Source organism: Phalacrocorax aristotelis, chromosome 3 (genome assembly GCF_949628215.1).
Source record: "Phalacrocorax aristotelis chromosome 3, bGulAri2.1, whole genome shotgun sequence".
Classification (NCBI taxonomy): Eukaryota; Metazoa; Chordata; class Aves; order Suliformes; family Phalacrocoracidae; genus Phalacrocorax; species Phalacrocorax aristotelis.
Window position 1 is genome coordinate 99,931,924 of NC_134278.1, and position 17,875 is coordinate 99,949,798.

General features: G+C 39.4%; 1 protein-coding gene across 6 annotated transcripts in view; it reads right to left on the minus strand.

Annotated features, from left to right (window-relative positions):
* Positions 1-17,658, minus strand: part of XDH (xanthine dehydrogenase) — a 64,875-nt gene extending 47,217 nt beyond the window's left edge. For 2 of the 6 annotated variants that reach the window (XM_075088709.1, XM_075088705.1), the window contains exons 1-2: positions 7,327-7,571; positions 474-531 (exon numbers count right to left, since the gene is read on the minus strand). In XM_075088709.1, the coding sequence (XP_074944810.1) occupies positions 474-531; positions 7,327-7,380 (112 nt within the window). In that variant the 5' untranslated portion in view covers positions 7,381-7,571. Of the gene's footprint in view, positions 1-473; positions 532-7,326; positions 7,573-17,052; positions 17,151-17,458; positions 17,528-17,550 lie in introns of those variants that run through there. The other 4 variants (XM_075088706.1, XM_075088707.1, XM_075088708.1 and 1 more) reach the window with 4 other exon arrangements.
* Positions 17,659-17,875: the final 217 nt, after the last annotated feature.

Sequence of the window (17,875 nt, forward strand, 5' to 3'; positions counted from 1 at the left end):
ATCTGATAAAAAGGCCATAGGATAATCAAGTTATTGGATATTAACTATCCAGTAATATCCAAATTATCGGATGATACAGCAAGCAGCTCAAGTGGCTCTAATGTTTTGGCCAGAAAATCCTTTATGATTTGTGTGAAACATACATAAATGTCCTTCAATTTTATTGTCATCTCAATATTGCTTTCTTTCCATCATATTCTAATTCCTAGCAATTCTGAGACTTTTCCCTTTAAAGTATTAAATAAACTTCAAATAATTTATTAATGTATATTATTTAAAAATTGCTATTGTTTAAGCTTGGAGTACCAGCTGTAATCTTTGCCCAGCAAGAAATATGAGACCATGCAGAGCACTCCCTCTTATACTCTGTGCACAATATCTGCCTAGCACTCAAGTGACAGGCAGAACAGTAAACAATTATGAAATGCCATAGGCATTTAAAGCCTTCTGCAGTTTCTTCTGACATTGGATACATTTTCTTCGTAGATAGGTTAGCAGAGTTGTTTCTGGGTCCACATCTTTTTCCACCACCTGAAAAATGGGAAAGGTACTGTTACACACAGGTATGTTAGTTGGAAGGACAAAGTTTGGTCTTTCTGCAACTTCTTTTCCAAAGCAAGGAGCAGAACCACCACCACCCTTACTGGGTTCAGCAATGTTCGTCACATACCCAGACACAATGTTTCCTTGAAATTATTGTGACAGAGAAAAGTATGTGTGTTACACGCCTCAGAGTTTTTTCAGCCACAGTACACTGAGGCAAACCTTCAAAAACCCTTCATCAAAAATGGCAAAGAAAATTAGTAGTGAGCAGAGACAGAACTGTGTTTTGTACTTGATTTTGAATTCCTGACACCTCCCCCAATTGCATCTCGTCTTTATTGACCATGCATAACTGACCTCTGTCCCTTCTCCTTCTTACCATTAGAAGAGACAGAGAAAATGAAGAAATAAACAGAATGACAGAAACAGCGTCAGTAATAGGTGTTGCAGAGAAAAAAAAAAAAGCACAACAGTGGAAACCCTAATATGACCAATACAGGTGCTGCAGGACAGACAGCAAGTGCCAATCATCTTGAAGTTTCTCTTTTTTCCCTGCTAATGTTAAATTAATCAGTGTTCCATTAGTAGCCATCCTAACTGTGGGAATGTGAAAATTCCAAACAAGGAGAAATTTTCTCTGCACATTTTGAGTCAGCTCCATCCTATTAGTGAACAACACTATTAGCAGTTACCTATTAGACATAAAATTAAATTTTACTTTAACCTTTGCCTGATGGTCAGAAACCAAAGTTCTGCCCTTGCCTCCAAATGACCATAGAGCTTGTCTTCCCCTTTTTCTGTTATTAATAGAGAATCCAGAAACTTTTCCAAATTCACTGTGTGCCAGAATGTAATCATGTGCTCTCAGCTCTTACACTGAGCAAGTCCTAAGTACAATAGTCACAGTTTATTTAAATTAATCAGTCCTAGTTTAAAGGGCAAATTGAAACAAAGATCTTTTGTGTAAGCCTTTTTTCCTACCGATAAGAGACCTTCACAGCCTCTGTACTGCTTCAGTTTTACACCTTCAGCACGTGACAGAGTTATTCTAAAGAGACAAGGTTCATACTTCCTGTTTCAGTCCACGTTTTTAGAACTATCCAATAAAGTTGCTCCTACAAAACACAACTGGTCATTTTTGCACACCTCATACCTGCGTTGGGGATAATCTACAAGGAAACGGAGTTCATTCTTCTACCTTGGGGATGTCTTACTGTAAATCATGCAGCACTCACTACTGCTATTCAGAGCAGAGTGCTCCTGTTCCCTCACCTTCTGGATGCATAGAAAGAAGAGCACACAGTGGCGCTCTCATGACCAGTCAGTTCAGTGTAAGCACATGTATCCCTCTACAGTAATTTGGTAAACAGACAGACATGAGCAGATAAATCCAAAAATTCCTGTGACTATGAGTGTCCCATGGGCAAAAGGCCTTTCACAGCCATTTCACAGGCAAAAAGCCTTCCCCAGCAACCTCACTGTGAGGCTGAGTTCCTTTCTCAGGTCTGTGCCAATGGCCATTGCAAACCCTTCCAAAGCAGTTTCCCAGATAGTCAGGCACAGAAAAAAAGCTTCAGAATAGTTTTCCAAATGGTTAAAGACTATTGAGACAATTCTATGCTTAGACCAAAGAAAAGGTCTCAAGAGGTTTTCTTGAAAGACTCCAAGAAGCACTCCATATGTTCAAACCGAGCAATTAAGTTTGGCCCAATGGCTCCTTTTCAGGAAGTTAAGTAAGAAAGAAAACACAGGCCTAAGACTTCACTCAGCAAAGAATTTAGACACGCAGCTCCAAACACCCCTAGTGAAGTACTTAAGTATATGTTTAAGTCCCAAAGTCAAACCTTTGCTCAACTTTCTGATACCGTGGCTCCCACTATGCAGTAGAACATGTCTTGAACAATCCATATTCTTATCCTGCTCGAACCAATAGCCCAGGATTCCTACTTCATTCACTTCAAACTACTTCACTGTAGCTGTATATCTGCAATGCTGGCAGAGACTTGGGATTAGAGGGAGATAAGGGGTAAGAGTTTGGAAAACATTCTTGATTAAACCAAATCTCACACGTCAGAGAGCAGAGTAATTTCTTTGCACTCAAATTCCTGATGGGGGAATGCTTGTTTATGAGTCTTTCTTGCTGGCTACAGAGCAAGAACTTTTTACTGTTGCAGCCTTTTGTTCATTGCCATTGATGCTGGTTCTGAGGAGCAGGTCATTCCTCCAGTGGTTTGTTACAATCACCTGCTGTGATTTGTTCTTAAAATATGTTAAAACCTTGTGGGTTGGGATAACATCTTCTCTTGTCTGACACCCAGAACAGTATGATTCACAGCTCAATATCTTACCCATCAAAACAATTCTTGCTCGTTTCCCCAGTGTCCTTGTACAGAAGGAAACTGAATTCCATCCATTGCCTTTAGTAGGAGTAGGATCAGCCTCCTTAGATATTGCAATTAAAGAAATATTTCCATTTTGCTCAGTTATTGGCTTTTAGGGCTTTTTTAAACCAAACTTCATATTGCCAGATACTTCAGACTGATGGCTACATTTTGACAGATTCAAAACTGTGGATTTTACTGCATGCATTAGCTTAAATATTAATCAAATGCAGAAAGAAACTTTGTTGGAAATGTTAGGATTGCACTGACAGTCAAATGACTCCCAAAAGATTTGCTCTGTACTGCTGTGTTTGTACTACACATCTCTTTTTTTCTACCAATTTTAGGAATCTTAAATACTCAGATCACCTCAGCAGGGAGCCCAGCCTGAGCCTACAGCTCTTCAAGCTTTAAGTACAACACTGAAAAAAGTTCCTAAGCACTACTCTACGCACTTAGTGCCCGTGGGCTGGTCCAGACAGATGTTGAGCTCACCTCCCCATGATTTAATGTAAAAAAACTTGGCTTTCAATAAATATTTTGTTTGCTATTTTCTCTACTTGCTTTTCACTTACTCGGATAACTTTGCCTTTACAACAAAAAGCAACATATTTAAATTAGTATTCCCAGAAAGTTAAAGAAAGCATTTTTCAATTTAAAAGAAAAGTAGTTAAGCAAGGTAAATAGAGGAACAAAAAGGGAAAGAAAGCAGAATTTATCCTAGTTTACCAAACAACATGCTAAGCTTTCCATCAGCTAGGGTCTTTAAATGAGAAACATGCTTTTCTGAATGACAAACTCCCATGCAATCTCTAGTCCCTAGTCACTCAGTTAGTTGCAAGAAGAGAAGATGAAAGGTTTTAACCAGACTGCCACACAGCAAGTCAGACTAGTCAACAACAAATGCCCCCTAGGACATTAAAATAGGTGAATGTGTATTCCCTGGAGTCAGTGAGAGATTTCAAATTCATTTACTGGGGAAAAGGCTTAGAACACAAATGAACAAACTGAATAACCACACAATGTAAATCTGCTATTGGTCATGAGAATATTTTGTTCTCCTTTAAACCAGCACACTAAAAACTTGTAATTCACTGTTTATGTAGAACCCAGAGGGTCCCAAATCTCAAAGAAATCCTGTATTTTGGCCAGTCCCATCTGCAGTCAAACATCCCCAAGCTTTGGATAAAGCCTAATGTGGCTTCCAGCATAGATCCCCTCTTAACATTTAAGATAGAAATAGGAATATTGACTCCACGTGTTTGAACTAAAATTACATGCTACACATGCATGAGACAGACGTGTCAGCTGAGAAGACCAAAATTGCCACTATTAGCTTTAAACTCTGTGTGTTGTTTTCCATTCTAGTCTAGGCAGACTATCAAGATAACTTCGTGCTAGTTGTGTGCCAAGCTTTATGTCTAGTGAAGTAAACAGGTGCTTAAAATAAATAGTCCTGAATGTGAAGTATGCTCAGCTGTTCTGAGGAGACTTTTTCTTGACAGCATCGCAGACTGGCTAATGCAAGAGTGAAGGATTTGCTGCTATGAAAGTCCCTCTCTTATCAGCCACCTCTTATCACGCAGTTTTGTACTATGACAAAATATCAGCAGCCCATTAGCAATATCAAGCTGTCAAAACTCACACAGCAGCAACCTTTCCCACTGGCCATGCTATCACATTCTTTGCAGTGAATTGACCAGAATATTTAGTCAGGAATCCAGATGCATGGAGCCACATCCTAACTTGATACCTGCTGTTTCAGCAGCATTGCCCAGGCACTTCCCACCACCCCTTCTGACACATAGCCTCTCGTGTGCAGAAATGTCCAACAAACTCCATATTTGTTGCCATGGAACAGATTGTCCCATGAGTGCAAGTCTCTCAAACCTGCATTTGGTGGGGGTGTAACTCAAGCCATTTTGGTAGCATGCACAAAAAGGGAACAGAAAAAAAAGTCACTGGAGACTCTGGGCAGAGCACAACCCAGGAAGCCCTCTCCTCTCTGAGCAAGTGGAACCTGCTCCTTTGCTAGCACTGCCAGTTCCATGAGCCAGCAGGGAAGGGTGCCGAGACAGCCTTGACACATGGAATGAGTTGATACTGTTGGTAGTATTAATCATTCCCATGTGGTTTGGTTTTGTTGGTTTTTATTTTTTTAACCAACAACTGCCAAAATCACACTGTGATAAATCCCTTTCGCGTGCACAAGGTCAAGTCTGAGATGTGGCTTTTATAAACAGGAACTACAGTTCCATAAAAATTGCGGAAATGCACAAAGGGCAATGCCATTCACAGCATGTTTGTTAGCTCCAGCACATCATAAGAACAGACAGCAGATACAAAAGGAACTGGTTATCTTCTGCTGCTAGCCTGCAGGATCTAGGTTGCTCTTTCTCCCCTTCTCTGCCTCACCCAACATGCATAAGAGTCCCACAGAACCAGTTCTGTGCAGCTCAGTCTCTTCTCTCCTGCTTTGACCAATACACGTTTCCATTTGTTACCCAGGAGTCATCTCCAGGAAGAAGGACTTTTCTACCAACTTACACAGAGCAATGCTCCTGTAATACCTGAGCACCAACCAATGCGGAGACACCAGCTGTAAATGTATATAGGAATTTGTTTACAAACTCCTCATACCTACCGTGTTGGTTTTGAACCTTAGCTGGTCTGACACCAGAACTACAATTCTCTTTCATGACAGCATACCAGAAAAAGAAAAGAGGACAGTACATTTGGCCTGTATTAGGGTCTGGATTGCCCAACATGTTTGTGGCAACCTCCTACTGCAAGACTCAAAAAGTTCCCAGTTCACCCTCTAAAGATTGGGGTTCACAGAGGAGGGATCTGAAGTCACTAAAACCTTGACAGAGTGAGAAGATGGGGAGTTAATGGTACATCACCTGTACCTATCATAATCGGTTGAAATTCACAGATCGTTCTGTGCCACTGCTTCACTATCTCAATTTACCAGACTCAATTAGCTAGTCATGATTAACTCAGAGCTTCAAGTTTTCACCTCCCTCTAGAAACAATGAATGGCTGATAAGTCAATTAGCATTGACATATGAACCATTACTGATCTGTGTGAGTAAAGCTTCGGTTGTCATCCTTCTTATAAAACCTCAGAACCAGGGCTGGGTTCTCCATCAAAATTACATTCAAAAGCTCTTTGACTAATTTATAATCCATACTAGATAAACTTCATTCTTCACCTAACTATTGATACTTAGATAAAACAGAACTTTGATATCAAATGCTGTAGTACCTTGGAAAGGTCAAGTTCCAATCGAGTTTGGGATCCAAATTAATAAATAAATCACCCTAATTGTGGCAACAATCTTATCCACATTTACACTTGATTATATTAGCATGAAAGATCAACAAAAGCAAAGTTTATAGTAATCCTGTGCCCATCTGTAGGGCAGAGCACAGAGCTTTTTAACCAGCTAAGAACATTGTGTGATCCCTCAAGGGATCAGAAAATTGTCTAACCCAGACTTAGTGCTGCATGTGATTTAACCCTAAGCAGTACACAGGGAAGATCCACAAACTCTGCTCCACAGTTCGCAGTGGATATGCAACCCTCTCCCCAGATTTCTGAGCTGGAAGCTGCTTTGGCACAAGTTTCCCTGCCCAAGTATCTAGGCAAGGCGAAGGTGACAGGGCAAGATTAGCATTGGCTGAGCTCGGAAAAAGAACCAACTTGGTACTCATCATTCAAAAGACACGACCTTGACTTGTTACAAGCTTTTGAAGAGTCAAGGCTGTAAGGCTAGCCAGGGGAAGTCCAGACTGAGAAAGGGGGCTCTGGGACAAACTGTTCAAAGGTGTCTATCATGTGCAAGGACCACCTCACACTCCAGTGAGACACAGTCACTTCTTAGGTTAAGTGTCAGCTGTTGATCTAGGAAACACTATCAATCAGTTAATGGGCTTTGATTTTAGAGTTATCTCGCTTCTTAAATGGAAATGGAATGAACATTTTACTTAAATCCCATTTAAAAATCAAATGTCAGAATTATTTACTGAACCTACGAATTAGATATGGATGCTCACATTTGACTTACATTTACCAAATCTGCTGTAATTATTGAATATATTTCTAGTAGAAATGCCTGTATTAAGTCAGTACACCCTGTAAATTATCACCAACAAATCTAAAATGTAGAAGGATCATTATATAGTTGTGTTACTCTCTGAATAATTCACAAGGTAAAGTCAAAGAAAAGAAAAAGCCACTTTAGCAAAGCAATAAATAGTCTTCACAATTTAACATTTAAAAGTCACAGCAATTGTGCTGGTATTAGAAAACTCCAGAGGAGGAAAAAGATACTAGAAAAATAAATAATCGATCCACAATCCAGGAGCAAGCCAGGCAGAAAGCTGGAATCTTCCTTACCTTTTTACCATTCACAAAGAAAACAAGTTCATCCCCTGTCTCGTTTGGAGCCATCCTGCACACCTTCCAAAATTCACACAAACAGGGCCACAGATCACCCTTCCAGGAGCAGCCCTACACCCCACAGCACAGTGAGCACCAGCGATATCACAAGTAATATGAGTCTGCCTCAAGAATGTTTGACTTTATTTCTACATCAGTGCCCTGTGAAACCCCATATTATATAAGAGCCAACAAAGAGGCGTGCCAGCTGCTTTTGGTTGGTGCTTCTGCAGCAGTAATGACAGAAAAGGAGCTGGAACGAGCAGTGACCCGCCCCCTTTTATATAGCAATAGATTACAATTCAACTGCATTCCCTTTAGATTATACTGCCAGGGTTAGGGCACTCGGAGTGTGCCACTGCAATGGCTGCCAGGAATTCACTGTATTTTGCAATACAACGCAAACTCGGGGTGGGGGGGAGGGGGCAGTTCTCCCAACTACCCTTCACTGAATGTTGACAAGAAAAAGCTCTGTTTCCCTTGCTCTGTGCATAGCCATCCCCCTGGCATTCACCACACAGAGGTGTCTAAGGAGAGCACCTGCTTATTTAAAAACTCCTCTATATATGCGCATCAGCTAGTAGACTGACTGCAACACTATTGCAGTATTTTTCCTTTGAGTTTTAAAGCTACAGTGTCCTCCACCTGTGAGCACATAATTTAAACAGATATGTATTTGTCTAGATAAAAGCAATTCTAGAGAACTGAAACTCTGATCCAGTGCCTCAAAAGAGGTGCTGAGCTAAGACCGTGTTTTCACTGGGCTCTTAAAGCTTTTGGACTTACCTTTTTTGGCTTAATCCTCACATGCTGGATCTTAGGTGCATGTTGCCAGTGAAACACAGAGGAATTCCAATTCTTTAAAGAATTTTTTGTCTCCCATTTCTTTGGTGATGGTTTCTTCTGGTTTCTCCATTACACAACCATACATTTTTCATTGTTAAAGTCTTCCTGGTTTTTACTCCAAAGTTGTCAGAGTTGTCCACAGACCCCTAGATATGACATGCGTTGGTTTCATGAACAAAATATCTAACCTCCTAGTTCCAGTTTAAAATTCCTCCACAAAACAGCACGATTACAAAGTCTCATGGAAGTTTCCTAGCACTGTAGTTCATCCTGTCTGCTCCATTCTGATTTTTGTGACTTTGCTTTCCTTCTTCAGCATAACAGGTTTATTAGTTTCAATTTATTTCTTTTATTTTCTAAAAATCCCTGGGAAAGCACTACTTCAAATTCTCCCTCCCAGGAACCTCTCTGTACAATTCACAAAATTACAAAACCTAATTAAACTACCATTTTCAGAAACAGTCTTTCCTTCAGTATTTTGGAAATATGTCAGAGTAAATACAATCCATATGTTATTTTTACCAACTTTTATCTTCTGACTCATGTATTATATTGCCCAACCTACCCCCTAGAAAATCCATTTTATAACAAGTATCAAACATTGTCTCAGCACTTCTTTACAGGTGTTCAGTTTGTTGAAAATATAGTTCACAGCAAATTTGCACTTAACACCAGCTGCCTTAATCTACCTTTGCAGTGAAGCTGTGCATAGCTGAAACAGTACTGACACCTATTGTCTGGCACCTCCCACTTTGTAGTATGGGAATATTAGAAAAACTACAATTTCCTCCAACAAATCTTCAGCTCTATTGCTTTATATCTATGTGCAAATTTACATGATCACTATCCACACGTAGCAAATATCAATCTCAAAATTAGCGTACACAAGCTTAGTACTCGTAAATAGTTTTGTAATATTTGAAATAATTATTACCCATAACCACAGGTAACATGTTACAGCAACCTTAAAGCAACTAGACATTACAGCATTAACACCAAAATCAAGCATGCTTAGCTTCCTAATCTGTGTTTTCCATAATGCACGATGATGTTCTTAGGTTTAAAGAACACTTGTAATCATGTCATCTCGTGTTTAAGGAATCCCATGCGCAAATTTTTGCCTAACCTTGGTGAAAGCCTTATAGCTTAACTCTCCCTCTCTGCTAAACCAGTAAACAACATCTTATAGTATTCCGTCATAACATTTATTTTTGACCCGTCAACCTACTGTATGTGTAGTATAAAAATAAAGATAAATACATCCATGATAATGACCTTTATATGTAGATTACATAGTAACATAAAACTTCAGACCTCATCTCAACAGTGTCACTGATCACACAATACCAAATCCATTCATTCTCTCACCACCCTGGTGGGATAGCCTATTACTATAACCATTTCACAGGCAGAGAAGCAAGACACTTAGAACAGGAATTTTCCAAATCATCTAAATAACTCTAGAGCATGACAGCCTGTGCTATTAAAGTCCCTTAACCATTTTTGGAAATCCCACCCTAAACAGGACAGAGGATTACCAGAAAAGACTGAGGAGAAAGGTGGGGAAAAAAACCCAAACAAACCCCAAACTGTTAGTAAACTTCTATAAAATAAGAACATCTCCATTAGCATAGACTACCTTAAGTGAGCTAAAAATAAAAACTTTTGTCAATCAAACTTTGGCAAGGTATTCTGACTTACCGGTCAGTTAAAGTCTAGCAAGTTTCCCATTTTAGAAATCATCCCATGGCCCATTCATAACTTGGAGATGGGTATGTTTTAGAAGTTCAAAATTCCCTGCAGTCTCACTCACTTATTAAAGAGCTCAGAAACCAGCTGATATTAGTCAAGAACTTAAAAAAAAAAAAAAAAGCAGCTGGATTTTCTCTTTCTGACTGGTTAATCTGCAGATCTGGCTGTTGCAATCATAATGATAATCTGTTCTGCAAATAATCATATGCACAGTTCAATACAGTGAAATTCACAGAAACACCATTCCTGCCTAAGGAATCTACCACCAGAATTAGGTAAATGCATGAAAGCACAAGAACAAACCAATACCAGCAGCAATAAAGGAAAAGTAAATAAAACAAAGGCATGACGGTTTATTGCTTTGTTCTCATGCTCCTATTGCAGGAGATGGGAGGGAAGAAAGTACAGGCAGCTCCGAAGAGGATTCTGTGGAGGGATTTTTGAGGAGCAGTTTGGTAAAGCAAAGTCCCAAGTCAGTGCTTTAATGCAGTACCCTGTATATCAATGTTCCAGTGTTTTCATATTAAATCTGTGTGACTGATGCCCCTCTCTAATAGCTGGACTGCTTTTACAAATTTATAAAGTATCCACTGTTGCTAAAAGACATGGCCAGCATCTTTCAGCTAAAGTGGAAATGACTTGTTTGCTTTAGATCTAGATATCTAGATATCTCTTCAGTTGGCACAGGTATCCTTTCTGGGAATATGCACTGGCACTCTTTCCAGGCATCTCAAGAGGTCTCCACCTGCCAAAGTTAGGGGCAGCTATGAGGGCACACCAGGTTAGTTAGGGCTTTACACACCATATCTCTTACTTCTTAAAGACTCATTTTGAGAGCATAAACTATTAGTGGTTGTGTTGCTTTGTTGTGACTGTTCTCTGAATAAGTTTGAAAAAAATAAATCACTGTGTCAACTACAGACTGGGAATGTGAAGGCAGAGGGTGTTGCCTGAAGATGTCTGTTCTCCCTTGGCACCACCTATTGACCACTCTTGAAGACAGGCTTCTGAAATAAGTGGACTTTTTACCTGACCAGACAGGGACATTCATGCTTTATTGACAAAGTCTCCCAAAGGATCTTAAGGCAATGCAATTTTTTCAGGATCTTAATGCAGGCGATAAACTTACTGCTTTACAATAACAAAAAATCCATTAAATTGCCAAATCAGTATGAAGTAAGGAATTGCTTATTTTTTTCAAAGGCATTTCTCAGGGTAAAAAAAAAAATTGTAAGTTCCACGCTCTCTTATGAGGCATCTAAATTCCTTTCTGGTTACAGATATAGGTTTGAAAAAGATCACAGTCACAAAGCAAATATAAATTGGATATCCTCATTGAGGTTTGTGAGTATATACTAGCTCATTATTCATGAATCACTAATTCAGTGCTCAGCTTACAATTGTATGAATATAATCTAATTGTATGGATTCATGTCATGAATTATGATCTCTTCGCCTGCATTTGAAAAAGGGTGGAGTTTAATTATAGTTATTTTCCTAGTCCTAACACCTGACTTCCTGACAGCAAGAAGAAATGAACAAAGTTAATTCCGCCTTCTGTTGAGAAGTACTGATTGTCACTAGTCTTCAGAACATTTAGCAAAACAAGACCTTTGCTCCAATTCATCTGCAGTTTCTTTCATAACCTAGTTCCAGTGGACTAAAAGGATGTTTTAGATACCTGACCTGAAAAGCAACTTCTTTTCAAGCAGGCTTTTTAAAGTGTGCTCCTTGTCTTCAGCAGCAGCTAATTTGACATCCATCAGATGTCTTTTCTTTGCTTCAGACACTTGTCCTGATAATCTAACTCAATAAAATCAGTAAGGTATTTTAATCTTTCTTCTTGGCCTTTCTTTCTTTTATTCTGCTGATATTCTAGGAGTATCTTCTGTATTTAGTCATTATAATTCTGTCCCAGGATGCATGAGAAGGAAGCAGGGTCCTCTTGCAGAGAGTGGCTGTCAACTTTGTCACACATAGAAGCATTGTCTCCAGTGAGTGTTTCAAAGAGGAAAGGCTGGAGGGGGCAGGCAACTGCAACCAACGTATAGAGCTCTTCATTCTTCTGAAGAGCTGTTAAAGCACCTCCTCTCTGGCATCAAATAATACCCTGATCTTCCGAGATCCCTGCACAGGCAAGTAGGAGCTTCTGGATCAGTCTAAATAAGTAAAAGCTAGTTCCCACACCTAGCTTGCATAGTACACGGCTAATTTTCTACTGCTTTTCTCCACAGGAGACATTCTTTACACATAGGTCTGTCTCCCTTGTTTTCTTCTTCCTCTGCAAAGGTATGGATGAATTTTGCTCAGGAGACCATTAAATCTAGTTTTCTGTTGTCTATACACCAGATGCAGTCTAGCATATGGCTCCTTGTCAAAAATGTGATACCAGCTATATGATGTAAATTTATATTTAATATACTGTCCTAAACATGTCTGGGCATTTGTGCAAGCCCTTTGGCTGTCCTGTGTATCTCACTGCTAGTCACTTTCTCATTTTAGAATGCAGTATTTGGTGGACAGTTTGTCCAAAAGACAAGAAATCCTCCACAGCTGCTTCTGATAACAAAAAAGGCTTCCTGAATCAGCCTAACATTTGACTGTTCTGTCTAGAAAGGAATTGTATGCCAAAAGCTTGTGAGCATTCTCCAGCTACTTAAGTTTGTCTAAGAAGTCTGCCTCTCTTCACAGACCCTGCCTAAACACCCTGTATAACTTAGAACCTTGTACTAGATTTCCTTCTAGCTCCCAAGTAGCCTCTACCATTAAGATGGCTGACAGCTGTCAAAAGTATGCTTTATCTAGACTGGACAGGTATGGTGAGTCAGTCCCCCAGAGAATTTCAGAAGAGCTTTGTTATCAGTATAACGCAGGAGAGCGGGCGCCATCATTGCTGGAACAGGCTAGTTGTCTCAAATTACAGCCATCATGGTCAGCTTGTATCCTCCAGACTGTCTTGACTTCTCTTCAAAACAAACTCATTCTAAATAATTTGTCACTAAGTAATAGTAACAGACAACAAACATCAGGCAGGAAAGGAAAAGCCCCACTGGGAAACCATGGACAGTGCTGGCTCAAGGGCAATTGCTATAAACTCAGCATGAATCATTTAAGGTGGAAAATTAGAAAAGCCATAAACATTATAGCGGTAACACTGAAGAACACCGTTCCATGAGAAGCAGTGCATGAAAAAGATTAACTGCTTTCAAAAGGAATCCTGAACAGCCTAAAAACTGGATTGTTAGGCATATATTACAGAAGTTGAAAACTTTCAAGTCCTGTGTTTCCTTTCCAATCCTACCTCATGTCCATAAGACAGATTTTCTTAAGTCATGTTCTGATATTCTACAGTCTCAACCTGAAATAAAAAAGCCTTCATACTCCCAGTTATTTTATTAATACTGCACAGGGAAGCAAGCTGAGTGCATATAGAAAGCCTAGAAAGATACACATCTTAAGCATGTCTATGAATCCCTGACTACTCAGAAGAGATTCTTAATTAACTGGATTATTTTCAAGCAGAAGTACCTCATAGTTAGACTCGCTGCCTTCAGTGATAGACTTTGTGCCCAAGTATGAAGATTTAAAGGCACTGAATAGAAGTCTTACACCTTCATCATTCCTGAAGCTTTCCAATTCATGAAGAAAAAGTTACCTCCACTTTTCAAGAATTCACTTGGAAACCAGTGGAGATATTAACGTACTCCTGCCATTATACTTCTTCCTATATTTGCATGATGCATGTACAGATCCCAGGTATTTCTCATCATTTACCACGATTGCCCTTTGAACCACCTGATGACAAAGTTTTCATCTCCCTTTTGAATTGGAGTGGCTTCCTTTTTTTAATAAAACTGTTTTCACCCCACTGTTGTTTTATATCCTGTATTATTTGTATCTAACTACAAAAGATAGAGCTGATAGTTTTCATGGGTGGGCAGGAGGGTACTTTGCCAAATTCAAGCAGGCAAAATGAGGTTCAGATATTTACCAACAAAGGGGCTACAGGCTGTTGCAATAGGATATCCAGCATGACTAAAGCAGACACCTAATGAGTACAGATATATCTGTACTTTTGGGAGGATATTGCTGATGTATCTTGATGTAAACATGATTAACAACCTTGTTAAATTAAGATAAGATGGACTTTAACCAGTTTAGAAAAATACTTGGAGAAAAATGATGAAAGAGTAAGATAAGGTATAAAGATGTGTGTATATTGGAATTCTCAAAGCTGCTTTTCCCAGGACAAGGTAAGTGTGCCCTAAAGGTTAACAAGGTTAGGACCGTAGAAATTGATAACAGACTACTAGTTGTTTTCTGCTCTGTGATCTCTCTTACTAGCAATACAGGAATTTCCAATCACACCTCTGTCTGGTTTCTGCTGATTAAGCCCGCAGTTTCTTTGCAATTATTTTTCAGTGATCCTTCCAGGAGATAAATCAGACCTAGACAAAGCATCTCAAGTTTAAGTGGTCAGAGTACCCAACATTACTTGCTTTAATAAGATGACAAAAAGATTTTATTCCCTTGAACAAATTATAAGGTATTTTATACAAATAAAAACAGTGGAGTTGAATGCAAAATTTCAAATCCATCTCCCTTGAAAACTATGATGGTTCCAATCCTAAATTGAATTCTACACAAAAGCTCTGACATTTCTGTCCCAGGAGAGTTACAGAAGTGGTCCTATGATACTATTTGGTTTATTACCACAATAGAATACTTCCAATAAGAGGGAAAGATTTCAGTTTCTGTGCCAAAGCCTGCAATCTAAACTAAAAGCCTCTGAAGAAAAAAAAAGGCTAAGAGAGCCCAGAGGAAAGACCTAGTTCTTATTTTTATGGTGCTCGTTACTGCAGGAGATAATAGCTTTTAGGAGGGACTAGTGTGGAGCCTGTAACATGCAACCTGCTGTATATTCAATGTCTTACAGAATATGAAACACAAATGCAAACAGTAACCTGCACTGAGAGCTGAAACACAAGAAGAACTGACAAGATTCTAGCATCATTGGCACTAAGCCATTGATATCAAATACCCAGATCCTAAGGAACTTCAATCATCTGAATTGACCTCTTTTTTCCATGATCACATCATCCCATATCACAACTGTGCATGACAGGAGCAATCTTTTATCAGATCCTTATCTTAGTGAATTTATCTGTTGTACTGGTCAACTAATGTGTGTGTTCATAGATTTTACTTTTTACATTTAATCTCCCAAATCTACAAGTTTATTATTGCCAGCCACTTTTACTGTGACGGTGAACAAAGATCAAGAACAGTGCTCCAGTCTGTTAGTCTCTTTGCCAGTTCAGAGTACAGAGTCAGTCTCTGCTCAACCACTTCCACTTTAGATAAAGTAGCTACAGACTAGGGGGAAAACACACAATCCATCAGAACATCCATGAGATGAAGGATTGGCAGCCGATCAGATACATGATGATTATTACTTTTTGCTGTTTCTAAAGTAATGGCAGACAGGCTTTCACTGGACTGTCTTGAAAGCTACATTTTATTCTATGAAGGCAGGGCCTATTTCTTATACTTGTCTCCTCTTTTGAGATGCAGACCTTGACCAAGCTGGCCTTCAAACTCCCACTTTGATCCATCTATTGGAGTCATGCATTGAGTAGTCTCCATTTTTCTATGCGCAGAACCAATATTTGGACAAAAAATTACATTGTTTTTATATTTACCTTTTAGGTTATTTAAAGTGCACAAAACCAACCTTTTAAGAAAAAACAGCCTTTTCAGAGAAACAGCTTTTTTAAAAACACACAACACTTCTCATTTCTATGTAGATTAAAAAAGCTAGTTTGAGTTTCTCATCGTACAGAATATATTACTGCAGTACAGAAAAGTTAGATGACCTGACCAAACAGCAGGACAAACGATGATGACGCCAAGGTGAAATTTTCAGAAATGCTCAGTGCTGAGCTCCTTTCTCACTACACTCTGTGGGAGAGAAGTTAAATAAACATCAGATGCTTTCTGAAAAATTCCCCCTAGTGAGAAACCACCCACTGTTTTCACTGAGACCAGAATCTGAACCCAGAACCTCTACCCTGTTGACTGAAACACAACATGTGCGTATCTTTCCTTTGTTTACAGTTCCCAGCACTGATGCCCCAGCAAAAGGATGCAAAGTCAAAGTGAGATCAATTAAAACAAAAGTAAACACTCTAGACTGTTTTCCCACACTGATCTGAAAGGCATGAAAGCAACATAAGCTTGACTAACACAGCACTACCAACTACCAATTTTCCTGGAAGAGTTTTGTTTTCTGGAATAAGAAGCAACTATAGAGTAGCTTATTCCACAATGCCTAATCCACTGAATTTCCAAGATCAGGAGAGTTTAGAGTTCAAAGCATATTCTGTTACTACAATTCCTAGACATCCATTATGTCTTATTTGGATAAATATTTGTAGTGAGTACAGCCACTCAACTTGAGTAATGTTGCAGTCTCCCAAGATATAAACTGAATGGTTTATAGTTATTCACATCTCTTCAGCACAAGAAATGCTTTTTACATTAAAACCGCTAAAAAAATTTATAGATAAAATTGAGTACCCACTAAGTTTGGGGCACCATTGATGACATCTTTGTTTTTATGAGATATTTTTCCCATGCTTCAAGTTTCTTAGGTGTCCTAACCTGACCAGTGTTCCTGCCAACATTTCTTCTAAGAAAAACATAGTTGTCCGTGACCCCTTGCCCTACACCAACGTCAGGGGAAGTTTGAATGCAGAAAGATGACACAATGTTCAGGATAAACTAAAGAAAAAAATTTAAGAACTTTCATGGTCAGGGTCTGCTGATCTGTGAAAGCCTGACTCAGTAGCAACTTGCAAAAGGCAGGCCCCTATTGGACGAGGAGAGGGAGCAGATCCCAGAACTGGTCAGCTGCAGAGGTCAGCAGCGGGACTGTGGGGGAAGGTCAATGGCCCGACAGATAGTGCCTGGGCCCTGTGCCCAGCAAGGGCAGGCAGCGATGGCCAGCAGGGTAATTCTCTTGCCTGCCCTGCTCTAGTCACTCCACAGCCCTCAGCAGGACCCCAGCAGTGTGATATGGCTTACCATCCACTGAGGGTTGCTCCTCCAGGCTCAGACTTTGTGGAGATCAGTTAAATGCAGCAAACCTTCTCATAAGCAGATATTAAAGGAGGAAAGTGGACCTGCAAAACAAAAAAAAAATCAGACATCCCACTGCTTATATAAATTATAATGGTGAGCAAGTATATACACTGCATTGAGCCTCAGTGGATCTCCCTGCCCTTATCTCAGTCTCTGGCATGCCATCTAGGGGCTATTCTTTACAACTTGAGATGGTCTCTTAACTGAATAGTCTGGGAGCACCTGGTATTTCTAGGAGGGCCATGAGACAGACACACAGATAATATAACCACTAAAAGATGAAAAACCAATAGCTAGAGAAAGGAAAGAATAAAGACACTTTTAAAGCCATTTTTTAAGTTACACACACAGGAAAATTGAGGGCACAAATATGATACGTTTGTTTCTCCGGGAAAAAGATCTCTAAATTTCATCTATCAGTTAAAAGTTCTCTGGCCCTACCCAGACTCACAAGGCAGAGTCGGATGGCTTCCTGTCAGATTCAACTTCTCCTGCATTGCATAGGACACTTCAACAGCTGCCCTAACAAACTATAAATAATTAACTTAATCCACATTGTGCAAGCAACAGGGCAAAAGATTACAAAATCTGTTTAAGCAATCAAGGCACGTTACATTGGGACACCCAGAATACACCTCAGCAAGCTGATTGTCCTCTTCTGGTTTTAATACATAAGATGGAAAACATTGGGAAAGACACAGCATAAGCTAAATTTGATTTAAAATATAGCTCGCCTAGGCTGGAAAAAGAAAAACATTTTTTAAAA